At 52.4% G+C, this 15954-nt stretch overlaps 1 protein-coding gene across 1 annotated transcript; it reads right to left on the reverse strand.

The window, feature by feature from the left end:
* Nucleotides 1–9997: 9997 nt before the first annotated feature.
* Nucleotides 9998–14386, reverse strand: BAMBI (BMP and activin membrane bound inhibitor). Its single transcript, XM_040992527.1, has 3 exons — nucleotides 14283–14386; nucleotides 11148–11435; nucleotides 9998–10761 (listed from the first exon to the last, which is right to left on the reverse strand). The coding sequence occupies exons 1-3, from the start codon at nucleotides 14356–14358 to the stop codon at nucleotides 10343–10345; spliced, it is 783 nt and encodes a 260-aa protein (XP_040848461.1). The 5' UTR covers nucleotides 14359–14386; the 3' UTR covers nucleotides 9998–10342.
* Nucleotides 14387–15954: the final 1568 nt, after the last annotated feature.

Consider the following 15954-nt stretch of genomic DNA (forward strand, 5'->3'; position numbering starts at 1 on the left):
AAGATAACCTCTATTACACAATATTCTTAAGCGGAAGAAGAAAAAAAAAATACAAAGATGAAAGCTATTTTTAGGTAGATTGTTTTCTAGGGTTTTTTTTTTTGTGTGTGTGTGTGGGTGGGTGGGTGGCTTGGTTTGTTTTTGTGTTTTGGGGTTGAACTTTAGATTTTGTTTGGTTCTGTGTCGTTTTATTATTCAGGAGACTTTTAAGGAAAATCAGCGTGTTTGTTGCGAGCTGCGGACAGCAACGTCGCTGTCACTTCTGCTGATGGCAGTGTTTGGGCTACTCTCTGCCGTGCCTGCCTGCCCCAGGCCTGAGGTGGAGTCGGAGGTTTACTGCAAATGTAAACGCCAGAACAAACAAGTTGCCAAACTGGCAGTGCTTGCATGGATGAAAAGGGACAGATGGCCTCAAGGCACCGTGTGGACACCATTTTCTGTCATCTTGAAGCAAACCTCACTGCCTTCATTAATGACATTAAGGAATGCAGAGAGGAATCCAGGCCTGGGTACAGAGCCCAGAGCCGGGGCCAGCACAATGGCTCAACTGATTACTCCTCTGCATGCAAGCACCAGCGTCCCATATGGGTGCTGGTTCTAGTCTGGCTGTTCCACTTCCCATCCAGCTCCCTGCTTGTGGCCTGGGAAAGCAGTAGAGAGGGTCCAAGTCCTTGGGATTCTGCACTGTCGCTGTCCTGCAGCGACGGACTTGGTGCACGGAGCCGATAATAACACACGTGGACCCTGACTGATGGTCAAAGCTGAAGTTTATTAGGGGCATCAGACTTTATACACTGAGGGTCATATGGGATAAGGGAGGAAGTATTGAGCTCATTAACAAAACCCAGTAACAGTTTCTATGCTTTTGTTTGGAACTCTTTTTGTCTTGTATATTCCACCAAGTGCTCTCACACACCTACTGTCCATTCCACTGTTCTTATACAAATGATATCCAATCAGGTATACAAAAGGTGGCCATTCGGTTGTTCTCATGCAAATATTAGCCAATCAACTGTAATCCTGTGCTTGCTGACCTTCTAGGGTCATAATGTCCTCCTGCACTGCACCCTCGTGGGAGACTCAGAAGAAGCTCCTGGCACCTGGCTTCAGATCAGCCTCAGATCAGAAATGGCATTGTGGCCATTTCTGTCACATCTCCTCTCTGTTAATCTTTCAAATATATATATATATATACTAAGAGTGCAGAGGACTATCAGCCTGGAAGAGGGGCAGGAGCTGTGGTGCAGTGAGTTAAACTGGCACTTGGGACACAACCCCACATTGGTCCCTGGCTCAAGTCCCATTCTGCTTCCAAGTCCAGCTTCTGGCCACACGTGCCTGGGAAGCACTGGTTGAGGGTTCAAGGACTTGGGTTCTGCTAACTGTATCCAGGTGGGGGCTGGAAGTAATTTTGGCTCCTGGCTTCAGTCTGTCCCAGCCTAGACATTGTGGCTACTTGGGGAGGATTCTCTCTCTCCCTCTCTCTCTCTCTCTTTCTCTCTCTGCCTTCTAAGTCACTCTTAGAAGTCTACCACTTCTTTCTCAAAACCTGCCACCTGGCTTCAGTATGGTAAGGAAGTAGTGAACAGGCACCAGATCAAGATGCAGCAGAGGAACAACTGCAGCTGTGACAGCGGCTGTTTAATTTGAACTTAATTAGTGTGTGCAAAGGAGCAAAGGAGAGCTTTCTCCACCCTGTAGTCCCCCAAATGCCTACAATAGCTGGTTTTGGGTCAGGCTGAAGCTGGAAGCCAAGACCCTGATCTGGATTGCCCATGGTGGGAGGCAAAGACCCAAGGACTTGACTTACCACATGCTGCCTCTAAGGCGTCATTGTTGGCACGAAGCTGAATAGAGACCAGAGGTGAAAGTCAAGGCCAAGACACTCGCTGTGAGATGCAGGCATTGCACTTGGAGTCCTAATTGCTGGGTCAAAGGCCAACCCTCAACCTGGTAGGATGGGCGACGGGTCAAATGAAGACTGGACTAGACCAAGACTGCTACCCACTCCATTTCTGCAGAGAACCATAGCATGGGTACTACCAAATTGTTTTTGCAGAGGGCGAGGAAATCAGGGCTCAGATGTCACAGACTGTGCCAAGGAGGTGCAGGGCAGTTTCCAGCAGTTGCAGGGTATGGGGAGGGAGAAGGTCTTCCCTCGACGTGAGCACTTCACCCAAGCCCTAGGCTCCAATCCCATCTCCTTGTGGGGTTACAGACAGCTTCAGAAAATGCTGGTCTCACACATTTGGGGAGCTCACACATTTGGGAAGCAATTTCCATGTGTCCTCTTCAGCTGCCTTCCCAGCGCAATGAGCTGGGAGAGAGACCTGAAGCAGAGCAGCCAGCACCCCAACCGGCGTTCGTATTCAATGTCGCCCTCATAGACAGCGTTTCAGTGTGCAACAGCACAATGCCAGTTCCCTCCTTTCTTAATTAAAAAAAAAAAAAAAAAGTTACCTTTATTTGAACATCAAGAGAGACAGAGGAAGCCAGAAGCAGAGAGAAACAACACTTACGGTTGGGTCTGAGCCCAGAGCTCCATCCAGGTCACCCATGTGGATGGCAGGGATCCATGCACCGGGGTCATGGCCTGTGGCCTCCGGGCTGGGCATCCGCGGGCAGAGCTGGAACCCTGGCCCTCTGACGCAGGCTTCCCAAGCACTCCCTTCAACTATTGCTCCCCAGTTCTGATTCTGAAGAGTGCCCCCTGCTGTCCCACATCATCACACAGCCTAATAAATGGCATTTTCCCCGCAGGGGACAATGCAGTGTCATATTTTTAAATCAAAACAGAGAGCTTCCCTTCTCTCTTGAGCGAAACAGAAACATACAGAGTTCAGCCAAGGATGCTTAAAGACATGCATGAAAATGCAAAATGAGACTGGAGTTTTTCATCTGTCTAAAGTCTACTTCTTCCAGCTGTGAAGCCACCACAGTTACCCTTCACCTGTCCATCCAGACACCCGCCACCTGTCCGTCAACTCTACACTGAGTCTTCACTGGCCTTCTCCATTGCAAGCTCCCGGTACCCATTGTATTACTAACTCCACATGGAGGAGATGAGCGAGTCATTGGCCTTGGGTCCTATCACTAGCAACAGGCCAAGTCCGAACTTGAACCCAGATCCCTGGAGGCCAAAGCCATACACACGTGGCCCTGAGACCACAAAAACATTAGGGAGAGCTCTTGGGGGAAGCACGCCTTATAACCCAGCCAACACCTCACGTCAAATCCTGCCATAGGCTAAGGAAGGTGGTGAATTGTCCCAGAAATGAACAGGAGGCTAAAACATAAAATCGAAGTCTGTTACTTTGTTTCCAGAAGAGAGGCTGTGATAGCTTTCTGAAAACAGAATTTCCTCCCCTTTCCAGGAGTGTGTGCTGCCGGCTCAGCAGGAGTCGGAAGCCAAAAAGGAGCTGCTCTTCCCTCCCCCTTTGCAGCTGGTGCAAGAAACCTTGATTGTTCTGCCTGTTGAAACTCCTCGGAACCAATAGATATCCCGGGGTCCAGCTCAACCTGAGTCTTGACAACTAGTTCCATAAATCTTTTCGTCCACGTAGGAAAGCTTGGGGCTTCTTTCCAGGTTGAGACAAACAAATTGAGCATTTCAAAGCCACCTGTTAAGTGCTCACCCCAATTTGCATACAAATGCGGAGGAACAGCCTCCTGTGGCTAAGCTCTGTGTTTAAGGCTGCTGGGTTTTATTGTCCGCCTGGAGTGCTTGTCACAGTCCAGGCCCTAGGAGATCTGCTTGACAGTCAAGTGTCAGGATCCTGTCTCCTACCCCTGGCGCCACCTCCTTGCTCCATCCAGCCTGTGAAATTGGTGGCCAGATGGGAACTGTCCCAGAGACCACAATGCCAATCAAGCACCATAAATGCCAAGCTGGGTCTACAGGACAATGTATTTTCCTGTCCCACACTTAGCAATCTACGGTTTTGAAATAATGGCCACACGGATGCTTTTAGATTAGTAGGGTTTTTGTTTTCCGTACTTAGCATCATTTTCCAAAAATTTATTTTATTTGCTTGAAAGGCAGGGGGACAGAGCAAGAAAGAAAGCTGCCATCCGTTGGTTCACTCCCCACATGCCGGATGGCGCTGTGCCAAGTCAACACCAGGAAGCTGCAATTAATCCAGGGAGGAATTCAAGTCCTAGAGCCATCAGCTGCCGCCGCCTCCCACAGTGTGTGTGAGCTGGAAGCTGGATGAGCAGTGCAGGAATCAAGACTCAAACCCTGACACTCTGAAATGAGACTTGGGCATCCCAGGTTGGGATCTTAAACACTGCATCAGGAGCTGGCACCGAGGTGTCACTATCCCATGTGCGCTTGGCTGCTACATTTTCAGTTCAGCTCCCTGCTGGCATTCCTGGGAAGGCAGCAGAGGATGACCCAAGTGCTTGGTTCCCTGCACCCACAAGACTGGTAAGATGCTCCTTGGCCCCTGACTGCAGCCCAGCCCAGCTCCAACTATTGTGGACATTTGAGGAGTGACCCAGTGAATGGAAGATCTGTCTGTGTCTCTTAACTCTGCCTTTCAAATCAATAAATAATCCTCAAAAAAAAAGAAAAAAAAAACAACAAGAAACCCTGCATTAAGCACTCACCATACTTATTCACACTTTTAACAAAGGTTGACATCAGTTTGAACCAAAGACCCTAGAAAACCTGTTTCTATTTATGTCTGTACAACATTTTTTAATGTAAGATTCAAAGACACTAGGAGCAATACAAGAACTGGGAAGTCAGGAATGATCAACCCTACACAAACATTAGTGTTGATTTTATTGACTTTTTGTTAGTCAATGCTCTCTCTGAAATAATTACTTTTCAAACAAGAATACAATTTAATAATATACAACAGTGCAATGCAAGGCCTTAAGCCACTGCCTGTGGCACAGTTGCCTGTGATGCCAGCCAGCATTTGACATCAGAATGCCAGTGAGAGTCCTGGCAGCTCCACTTCCAGTCCAGCTCTCCACTAATGCCCCTGGGAAGGCAGCAGAGGCTGGACCATGCCCTTGGGCCCTTGCACCCACCAGTGGGGAAAGGGGGCAGATGAGGCCTTGCAAATAAATCAATAAATAGATAGATGGATCAGTTTCTGAGTTTGAAGCTGAGTATCCTCTGGGGACGCTGGCAGTTAGAAGGCAGTGCTTGTTTATTTACTGGTGACCCAAGTACAGGGAGGATTATGGAAACACACACAAGTGACAGGTCACAGCTGCTGCCCACTCGGAGGCCCCCCGATGGACTCCAGATCCACACAAGTGCTGCCCATTCGCGGAGGCAACTTCTGAGCTAAAACCTGTGGGCTCTAACGCATATCCACATGCACTGGTGTGGGCTTCCACCGTGTGAAAAAGAAACCAGGGTTGGCATTGCGGCACAGCATGTTAAGTCATCCCCCAACCCTGCAACGCTACGATGCCATATGAACTCTGCCTCTCTTCCCATCCAGCTCCCTGCTGATGCACCTGGAAAAGCAGCAGAAAATGCCTCAAAGCCTTGGGCCTCTGTACCCGCGCGGGAGACCCCAAGAAGCTCCAGCCATTGCAGCCATCTGGGAAGTAAACCAGCAGCTGCATTTCTCTCCCTGTCTTTCCCATTCTCTCTGGAACTCTGACTTGCAAATAAATTGTCAAGAAAAAAAAAAAAAAAGGAAGAAACAGCTTTTGCAAGTGTGGTGTTTTTCCACTGTCTTCATCTGCTCCCTGGGGAAATTCCAGCAGGAAGAGACTGGTAATAAAGAGCTTTGTGTGTTTCTCTTGGTTTTCACTGCTCCAACCACTTTTGTTCCACTAGGTTGGTACCCGGAGATCTCTCAGAGCAAATTTTACACAGCAGCCTCTCGGTTTATTAATGTATCACCCTCACTCAGCCTTCCCATGCCTACAAATTGCTGAATTTCCACGGATTTGAAAGCTATTCAACATCAAGTTATTCCAGAATGGCCCAATGTATCAAATGAGCATCTCATTCTCTCTCTCTCACACACACACACCCCGTGCAGTAAATTATTACCAGTCTGTCCTTCCCGGGTGTTGCCCAGTTCAACATCAGGCTTACCGACCAGAAGCAGGTAGCTTAACACCATCTGCCAGAGTCCCCCTGAGGGCTGTGTCCCCATTGGCTCCTGGGTCGGAGCAGTCTCCTAGAAGTCTGTAGGAATGACAGATGTCTTGAGATAGTATCTGACTGCTTGCCTAGGGATTCCTTATCAGTGTATTTCCAGCTACCCAGAAAGAATGGGGGAAGTCTGCAGAAGCAGAGCTGGTTGCTAAGCCTTCCCTGGCAATAAATACTTGGAAAACCCTAAAGAGCAGACCCCTTGGGGAGCAAGAGGGCAAACCCCTATCTGCTAAAGCTCAGCTCAGCTGCCTTTGATCCTATCTCCAAATATCTGGAATAGCAGACCAGTTGCTGACCCACTGCAAAACCAGGGGGTGTACACACATTAACAAGTACGTGTGCAGAATACAAACTGCACCCCAAACCAAGACTTCGCAATTTGTAAGAAATGTAATGTCACCCACTTCACCAAGTCTCACATTCTGGCCTTTTAAAATCAACAGATTGAGAGCAACATGGCTGCAAGAGGAATAGAAAGAAAAGGGGGGCGAGTTTGCTCTCTGCAGTTCACTTTTTTTCCCACTGTAACCATCACCCTAACTCACTAAGGTAGTTAGTAACTAAATCCATTTCATCTATTTTGATGCTTTTTCACAAACCAGCTCCCTTCCCAATCCCTGCATTTGCAAAGTCCCCAACTCCAGTGGTGGAACAACTTGTATTCTGCAGAGGCAGCTAAGGAGCAGGTGTCATGGAGAGCTGCATTGTGTCCAAAGGCATCAATGGAACAAACACTGCCCAAGCCACACAGAAACGTGATGTGTTAGCACATTACACTCCTTGGATAACAGCCACCTCTACCGGTTCAAGGTTTTAAAGGAATATCATTAGCTCAAATACAGAAATAAAAGGGGGAGGGCGGTGCAGCTCTGTGACACCGCCTAAGGTGCTGGCATCCCACATGGGCAAGGGTTCACGAACCTGCTGCTCCACTTCCGATCCAGCTTCCTTACGCATCTGGGAAAGCAGAAAAGGATGACCCAAGTGCTTGGGCCCTTGTACCCACACAACAGACCCAGATGAAGCTCCTGACTTCCACAGGACTGGGTAAGGCTGTTGGGGCCATCTGGGGAGCAAATCAGCAACAGATCTCCCACTGTCTGTACCACTCTCTCCCATTGCAGCAGCTGGGACACAAACTGCATCCATATAGGATGACATTGCTGCAGGTAGGGAATTACGATGCTAGGCCACTGCACCAGCCCCACAAACAAAACTTAAGCATCTCAGACGATGGCAAACAGACATATTTGGTAGGTGTGAGAAGCTAAATGCAGCCAATTGAGAAGGAACATTCTAGACCTACCTGCAGTTCTGCAAACCTCACACTGGCAGAGATCTGAACTATTAAAACAGCTCTTGTGTAATAATGGGCGCAAGCTCTCAGCTTATACTGAATATTCTAGTTCACTCCAAGATTACTGAGATGTGAGGGAAAAAAAAAAAGTTGTGTCGCCCCCAGCAAGGCCAGCGCCAGCATGACCACACCAGCAGCCACTGCTTTCAAGCGTTCCGCCTATAATCAAGCCGTATTGAAACCAGACTGACGAGAGCTCTGTGATTTGCGAAGGCAGACGTGTTTGGTATTTTAGAAGGTCAACCCCCCTGTGGTGCCATGTTTTTAATAAAATCAGCGTAGCAGAAATTAGAGACATGCCAGTCAACTGCCAGGAAGCTCCCGAGCCATGCAGAGGAGACAAAAAAAAAATCACAGAAAACCACTTGCAACACATCCATGTCGCCCAACGGGCAGGTACAGAAAAGCCTGGCAAGTTTGTGGTCCCACTTGTTTCGGTTCAGACAAATTCCCATTTACAAAGTTTTTGTTGTGTGTTTTTGTTTTCCTTTTTTTTGGTGCAGGAAGCTTTTCATGGAGAGTCCACCTTGTGTGGACATCTCAGAATGAGCAAAGCCATTCCATGGGTCCTAGCAGAGGTGGGTCGGTGCAAAGCAGAGGAGGCTGCGCTCTGCCCTTTGGGTTGCCAGAGCCCATGCAGAATGCTTGCTGAGGACACATTTAAGTATGAAATGAATGCTCCTCAAAGAGGGAGCTTGGCGCTAGGTAGGGGCACGTTGAGCTAGGATGCAGCTGCCACTGGAGCCCCAGACACCCAAGACCATACACACACAGCACCCTTCCTGTGGGGCGGGGGAGTTGGGGACAGGAGGCAAGCCAGTACGCACAATAGCAGGAAGACCCTGACCTGTTAACTTGTGTGACCATGTGCACCAAGCCCAGCAGCTGGCTTTTCCTTCTGCACTGATGCTTCTTCCAGGGCCTCGCTGAGCTCCTAGCCAACCAGAGCCTGGAAGGAATGCTTTCTTGCACACACACACACACACACACACACACACACACACACACACCCCTTCCAAAGGCTGATGAGGAAGCGGGGCTGGGGTGCTGAACCAAGTCTCCCCCTCTCGAGAAGGACCAGAACCAGAGTGCAATCTACGGTTGGAGTGGAACCAGCCATCAAGTTTTTGATCCAGCATCACCTGTACGCCAGGGCTGAGGAGCCAGGATCGTCTTCGGGTCCCCCAAACACAGCCACACGGAAGACCGAGCAATTGGCCCCAGAAACCACAGCACAAACACTATCATTTATAAAAATGCGCATTCATGCTATAGCCAGGTTTGTTGGGGACACAGGTTCACTATGCGTTTAATCATCCAGGTACTTCTTTTCATGCTAGATTCTTCCCTGAATGTGACTCTTTTGTCAAAAGGACTCGGCTCATTCACTGTTCTAGTAAATATGGCAGGGGCCGGTGTGGCGGCTCTGCGTGCTACTCTTCTGCCTGCAGTACCCGCTGCTCCACTTCAGATCCAGCTCGCTGCTTATGCACTTAGGAAAGCAGCAAAGGATGAGCCAAGGCCTTGGGCCCCTGCACCCATGTCAGAGACCTGGAAGAAGCTGTCTCCCAGATGAGCTCAGCTCTGACCAATGCAACCATTGGAGGAATAAATCAGCAAATAGAAGATCTCCGTCTCTCCCTCTCTGTCACTCTTTCAAACAAAATGCATGCACCCCAAGAAAGTATGCCCAAAACATCTGCAAAGAAAACTGCATACTCCAATACGTAGGCCATGGGTTCATTTTTAAGCAAACACCTCAAACATATAGAAGAATCAAGAAAAAAAAATCCTCGACAACAAATTATTTTCCTTACATAATCAGGATCCACCTGATGGAAAACCGCACGAACGTGACCAGGCTTAAGTGCAGGTTGGCGGCTTAACGCCTCACAGGAGGGTTCAGCTCTTGCTCAGCTGTGGTACTTACTGGCTAGCACCAACATCCCACTCGCTTGCATCAACCAAAAGGAGCTTTTAAAGGCGAGAAACCCAGTCATATCTGACTTCCAATCAGCATCTAACTCTCACTGCAAGCAGTTTCTAAATAAAAGTATATAACATGCCAAAAAATTAGGTTTGAAAACTTGGATTGTTGTACAATAAAATCTGGCCAATTCGGGGGGGGCCCAAAACATTTCATCTTGTTTGAAAAAAAAAATGAATTGGGTTTTATTTTCTTTTCTCTTCCAGCAGAGCTCACGTATTTGCAACAGTTTTACCAAAACAGCTCGATAAACAAGTTAATAAAGATTACTTATGCTAAGCCAACTTAGCAAAAAAAAAAAAAAAAAAAAAAAAAAAAAACCCAAAAAAATGAGCCTTACAGTAACGCGGTGTTCTCACTGCTAGGAACACACATACATGTTTGAGTGAGGGAACGGAGCCTGCTCGCATGGCAAGTGCTGCTGGCAGGCTGCAGCCTCAGCAGGGAGCAGCGACAGACACACCTCCACTCTCAACAGATGCCCACTGACACAAAAGACACTATCAACTTCACACAATATATATATATATTTTTTTCCAAAATCTTTACACTAAGGCAGGGTGTCAGAGCGCCCAGAGCACACACGTACTTGACCGAAGCACTCAGTTCCCACTCCCGTGAACAACCCTGCTAACAGCGTGTACAGCGGCTCCACTTCACTTTTTAATTTTTTTTTTAAATGTTTTTGTCATTTTCAAGCCAACACTACATCTCCAGGCTGTGCAAATAATCCTTCCGGAGGAGTCCCCCAGGTCTCCTTGGTGGCGGGCAGGGGCCTGCCATCTCTCCAAGGTGACTCTTGTAAAGTGCGCCTGTCCCAGCAGAAGCCGGCGCCAGCGAGTGCGCCGGGTGGGGCCCCCCGTCATACGAATTCCAGCTTGCCGTGCCCGCTGCACATGCCCCAGTGCACGAGGGACAGGACCTTCTCGCTGCGCAGGTCTCCGTGCCTCAGTCTGTCGCAGGTCAGACAGCAGTTCTCATGCCCGCTGACGGGCACCATGCACTCCAGGTCCAGCTTGGCCACCTGGCCCTTTTTCGAGTGGTGTCCGTGGAAGCTGTAGTGCAGCCGTGACAGCATCTGCTGCCGCTGGTCCCGCAGTCTCTTGTTCTCGCTGCGCAGCATCCTCAGGGCCAGCATGATGAGCAGCACCAGGATGAGGCCGCCCGCGATGGGCACGGCGATCACCGCGGCGCGGAACCACAGCTCCTTGGACGAGCTCAGCTCCTGCACCTTGCTCAGCAGGTTCCTGTTGCCGTCGTGCTGGTACCTGCCGCTGGCACCTAGAGCAGCACAAGCGAAACCATGAGGCTGTCTATCGGGGGGTCCTCCTCATCCCCACTCGGGTGGAACAAGGGAGCCCCTCCCAGGGCCATCCGCGTGATCGGGAAAGAAAACCAGATCAATCAGTCTCACAAATACCATCCGGTGAAGGGACCCCTTCCCAGACACGTGTTTACAGACTGAGAAGGAATGGCCTCTTACGGTCTTCCAAATGTTGAAAACAACGGGCCAGACCTCTTCTGCAGACAGCAAATGCTCATGCAGACATAAAAGGCACTCCAAGAGAAATGGGCCTCTCCCCTGTCTCTAATCCCATTAGCGACAGAATCGACAGACACACACACACACACACACACAGAGCGTGGCTGCAGCTACCCCCACCTACCTGGGGCCTCTCCCCTGGGTGCAGAGAGCACATCATGCAAGCCTCTGTAATTGCACATGTCCTCATGACAGCATTCCAATGTGGGCACGCTGGTGCCGGAGTGGTTGTGCGTCTGTTTGGCTTGGCACGCATCGGCCGTGCTGGCGACAGAGTCCAGGCAGCCGTGGCTGAGGGGGGAGTTTGTGTTCTGAGGATCCAGCGGTCGGGAGAAGCAGGCGCTCAGCTCTGACTTGCACATGTAGCCGGTCGCCACGCAGTGAGCAGCATCACAGTAGCAGCGGATCTCACCTGCAAAGCAGCAATGTCAGCCCTGGGTCAGCCTCCACATGTGCGTGCCCGCGCGCGCGCGCACACACACACACGCAGCTACTACCATCAGGCTGGCAGAGCAGCCTATGCCAAGGGTCAGCCTACACACACACACACACACACACACACACACACACACACACACACACACAGAGCTACTACTGTCAGGCTGGCAGACCAGGCTATGCAGGCTGCAAAGCCTCGGGGCGAGGTCCCCTGCAACACTGGCATCCCACCTCCCCATGGTCCCTGATCCAGCTCCCCAATGATGAGCCTTCAGAAGCAGCCAAGGATGGCCCAAGTGCTTTGGGGGCCCTTTACTACCACCCACACGGGGGACCCCGGAGGAGTCCCAGGCTCAGTCAGTGTACGGGAGCGCTCGCTCTCTTAACTCACTCTCTCAAATAAGTTAAAGTCAATCTTTGGAAGGAAAGGGGCACTTTTTGTTTTCAAGAAAAACTGTATCCAGTCTGACCCTAGCCGACCGTACGACAGAACTTCAGGCTTTTTAACATTTTTGTCAGTATAAATATTTGATCGGAACTACTGAATTGTTTACTATCCCGAAGGACCATGCCAAGATTTAAGAGCTTGAGCTAACACCTTATAAAGTTATTAACCAGAAACACAACAATCTAGAAATTGCTGAGGTCAGGTCTGAAAACTAGGAAACTGGCAGCCATTTGCAACTTCTCCAAAAAGGCAAACTTAGGCCTGTAAAGATCCTGCCCCAAAGAGGAGCTTTGAGTCGGGGTATTGTAAAACAGGAACCAGGCACTTTACAATTAGTGGCTTGCTTGCCAAAGTCAATTTCGTCGGGCCCAAATGGAAAGCCATAAAAATGGGAAGGGGGGGTGGGGAGGCCCCGTAACACAAGGGCTAACTTCTCCTCCGACTCCCACCCCAGCATGCCCTGTCAGTCGACAAGCGATGTAACAGGGGGTTAAAAAGTCTTCCGCGGCTTGAATGAAAAAGCCCAGTAAAGGAAACCTCAACTTCCCCAACAGGAAGTGATTACAAGTTTCCTTTATAAAAACTGATTCTGTGTGCTGCTGGGCTAGGGGAGTCTCCCGTGACAGGCTGGCCCAGCAGCTTCCTGTCGGGGGTAACCTGGCTCCTCCAGTGACCGCCGCCCCTCCCCCAGCACCCCCCAACCCTGTATGCCCCAGCCGCTGCAAACACAAGCAGAAGGCTCCTCCACTTCCAGACCCTCCAACCTTCGCTCTTCCCTACGCATCTGCTGCTGAAGGTGTCTCATTGAATTATCTCTCCAAATTCCAGACCGGTGCACGTGGAACCCTCTGATTTGCTCAGCTCCTGCCCGCCTGGCTACAGCCCCTGCTCTGCCCAAGTTCTGTGCTTGACCCCCCCCCCCCTTTCCACGCTGTCTGCCTAGAGCCCGCCTGAGACAGACTCGGCCCCCAAGCCGGGGCAAGGCAAATTCACAGGAGAGCCAACAGCCTCGCAGCGGCCGCGTCCCCGTTTACAGAGCCGCTCTGCCAGGACCAAGAACACGCTCATCCGTGAAACGCTGGGATAAGTAACTGGGAAAGGGCAAACATCGGCTTAAAAAGAAAATTAAAAAAAAAAAAAAAAACACGGAGCCAGAGAATGGCTGCTTGTGTTAAACCGGCTTCAAAGTGCGTTTCTGCCGCTCCCTGAAAGTTTCTGGGCCCGCTGCAGGCCAGGGCTCAGAAACGCAGAACAATGCTCCTGTGTGCACCCTTTGCTGCTTCCTGGACGTGGTGACTACAGAAAAATGTCTGCTTTCGTCAAGATGGCTACGGGGAGCCAGTGCAGGCTTCGTGCCGTCTGATCCCCTAATGCTATCATTATCAGGCCCGCAGTTTCGGTCTCCGCCACTTCGCGTCAGCCCCGTCCCTCCCGCTCGGCCGGCCTTTGATAGGGCAGCAGGCTGCCCTCGGCGACGCGCAGGGCTGTTATTTAGGGTTAATTACACCCTTCCTTCCAAAATAAATAAATACTGTAGCACATCGCCCTCGCCGGGGTAGCTGATCCTTTAACCTCATGCCTGCTACATAGCAATTAGAGAAAAGTAGGGGGTGAAACGGGCTAGGAAACTCTTCCTATTTAGAGAGAAAAAAAAAAGCGCCCTTTCACCAAAGGGCTCTCCGACGGAGCCCAGCCGTCTAGGAAGGCGAAACTTGGGGAGGAAAGGGGACTCACTGTCTTCTCCGAGTCCAGGGTGCGTGGACAGCGGGGCCACAGCCCCGAGACACACCACAGCCCGGAGGATCCTCTGGCTCGGCCAATGGCACACCTAGACACACTCCGAAACACTCACACACTGACTGAGACCCACGAGATAATCACGCATACACGTCCACGAACACGCAGACACACACTGATGGAGAGACACACACACAGGTCAGGGATACTCAAACACAGAGATAGGCGAGGTAGAGACGCGAGCACACATACGCACGGGTCGGGACACGCACCCATTGATGGAGACACACACACACACACGGGTCCAGAGACCCGCAAACACGTACAAGAGATAGACACGCGCACGCACACGGGCCCAGGGACACGCAGGCACACACACTGATGGAGACACACGACAGACAGACACACATACACACACACACGGGTCCAGGGACACACGGCCAGGTTCACACACGCCTAGAGACACAAGCACACATACACGCATACACTCCAGTCATTCCTCACACAGACCCCGGGACAGCCGCGAGTACACACAGGGGGCCGCCACCGGCCCCCCGCACCAGAGCCGGCTTGGGAGCGGGAGAGCCCGGGGGAGCCCGCGCCCCGCGCCCCGCGCCCCGCGCCCCCGGCACTTACCTTTGGTGAGCAACACAGCCACGGCGCACAGCTCCAGCTGCAGCCAGACGAAGAAGTAACTGGAGTGGCGCTCCATGGACGCCCGCCCCCAGCCCCGGGGCGCGCCGCGCTCGGCTCCGGGCCGCCGTCAGCGCCGGGGCGAGGAGGGGCCGGGCGGCGGCCGCAGCAGCATGGGGCGCGCTGGGACGGTGGCCGCCGCGGTCGGGGGAAGCTCAGCGCAGTAGGCCGAGCTCCAGGAGCGCCGCCGGGCCGCGCCGCCAGCTCGCACCCCGCGCACGAACCCCCCGGCCCAGCCGCGGCCAGCGCCGCGGCGCGTCTCAAATAGCGCCCCGCGCGGGAGGCCCCCCGAGCCGCGGCGCTCCGCCCCGGGCCCGCCCCGGCGCTGTCCGATTGGCGACCGGACCGGGCAGGGGCGGGCTGGACAGGGACGCGCGCGCGCGCGGCGGCCACTGGCACCGGCCTCTTTGGGCCGCTGGCGTCCCCTGCGCTCCCCCTGGCGGAGGCCCGTGCGCCCCCGGCCTTCTGGACGCGCGGGGAGCCCGGAGTGGACGTCCCCTGCACCCTGCACCCTGCACCCTGCACCCTGCACCCTGCACCCTGAGACGCTCGCAGCCCAGCCTCGAGCCGACCGTGGCCTCCTTCACGCCCCCGACCCGGGGCTGGGTGACCTACCCCGGGGGTGAGGCGTGCGTGGCAAGGGGAAAAGGAGGTAGAGACGGGGTGCGCTGCCTGCCCTTCTGTCCTCCCTGCCTCCCGCAGCTCTCCTTCTCCCCCTCGAGCCGCCGAGGCGGAGAGGATCAATAAAGCCCCAGACAGACAAGAGCCGTGGAGGGCCGGGGAGCTGCTGGCTTCTCCGGGGTAGACACTAGGGGCCCGGGGAGCCGGCCGGAGACGCATCACGAAAATTAGCAAATCCAAAAGCTCCCGGCGCCAGCAAGACGACGCTTGGCCGGGCCTGACACTCAATTAAGCAGCCCCCAAACAATCGCAGGCAAACACACTGGCCGGCGCTGATCGATATCAGCCCCGCCGCCGGGCCCGGGTCTGCCTGAGAGCCTCATTCATTTATGAGGGGGCCCGAGGGGGCGACCGGCGTGTGTGTGTGGGGGGGGGTAAGGGGGGCCTCCTCACGTTTGCAAGAATGCAAAGGGGGAAGATAGGAGAAGTCCCAAGGGCTGCAGAAACAAAGGTCCTGTTACGTTTGACTTTGTTAAGTCCTGGGGAGTTGCAGGAAGGGATTGGTTGGAGATGCAAGCCCGATTTTTGAAGCAGGAAAGTGGAACTGCCTTGCGTCTAAAATGCTGTGAGGAGGGATGGCCTGGCCCGGTCAAGTCTTCCCCTTTATGCGGTTCCTGCAATCCAGAGGGGCTCCCTTCAGCAGGACCAGCTCCACGTCGGGATTAGCAGATCACCCCAGCAGGGGGCTGGGTGATGTGCGGAAAACTTGTGAAGCAAGGGGAGGGACGAACTGAAAAACGGAGCTGTAGTGCCGTGGATCTTTCCAAATGGACTTGAGAGTCTGCCCTGTAGATAAGCTGGGCAGGACCGATTAGATTCTTGCCTTCTGGGTCTCCGCTGATTCATTTCCCCCCCAAAAAACTATGCAAACTCTGAACCTCAGGGCAGTTGCATGCTGTCTGCCAAGAGACAATGACAACAGTGGCAAGGGTGT

The sequence above is a fragment of the Ochotona curzoniae genome, unplaced genomic scaffold (assembly GCF_017591425.1).
Source record: "Ochotona curzoniae isolate NIBS_2020 unplaced genomic scaffold, NIBS_Ocur_1.0 contig_78, whole genome shotgun sequence".
Lineage (NCBI taxonomy): Eukaryota > Metazoa > Chordata > Mammalia > Lagomorpha > Ochotonidae > Ochotona > Ochotona curzoniae.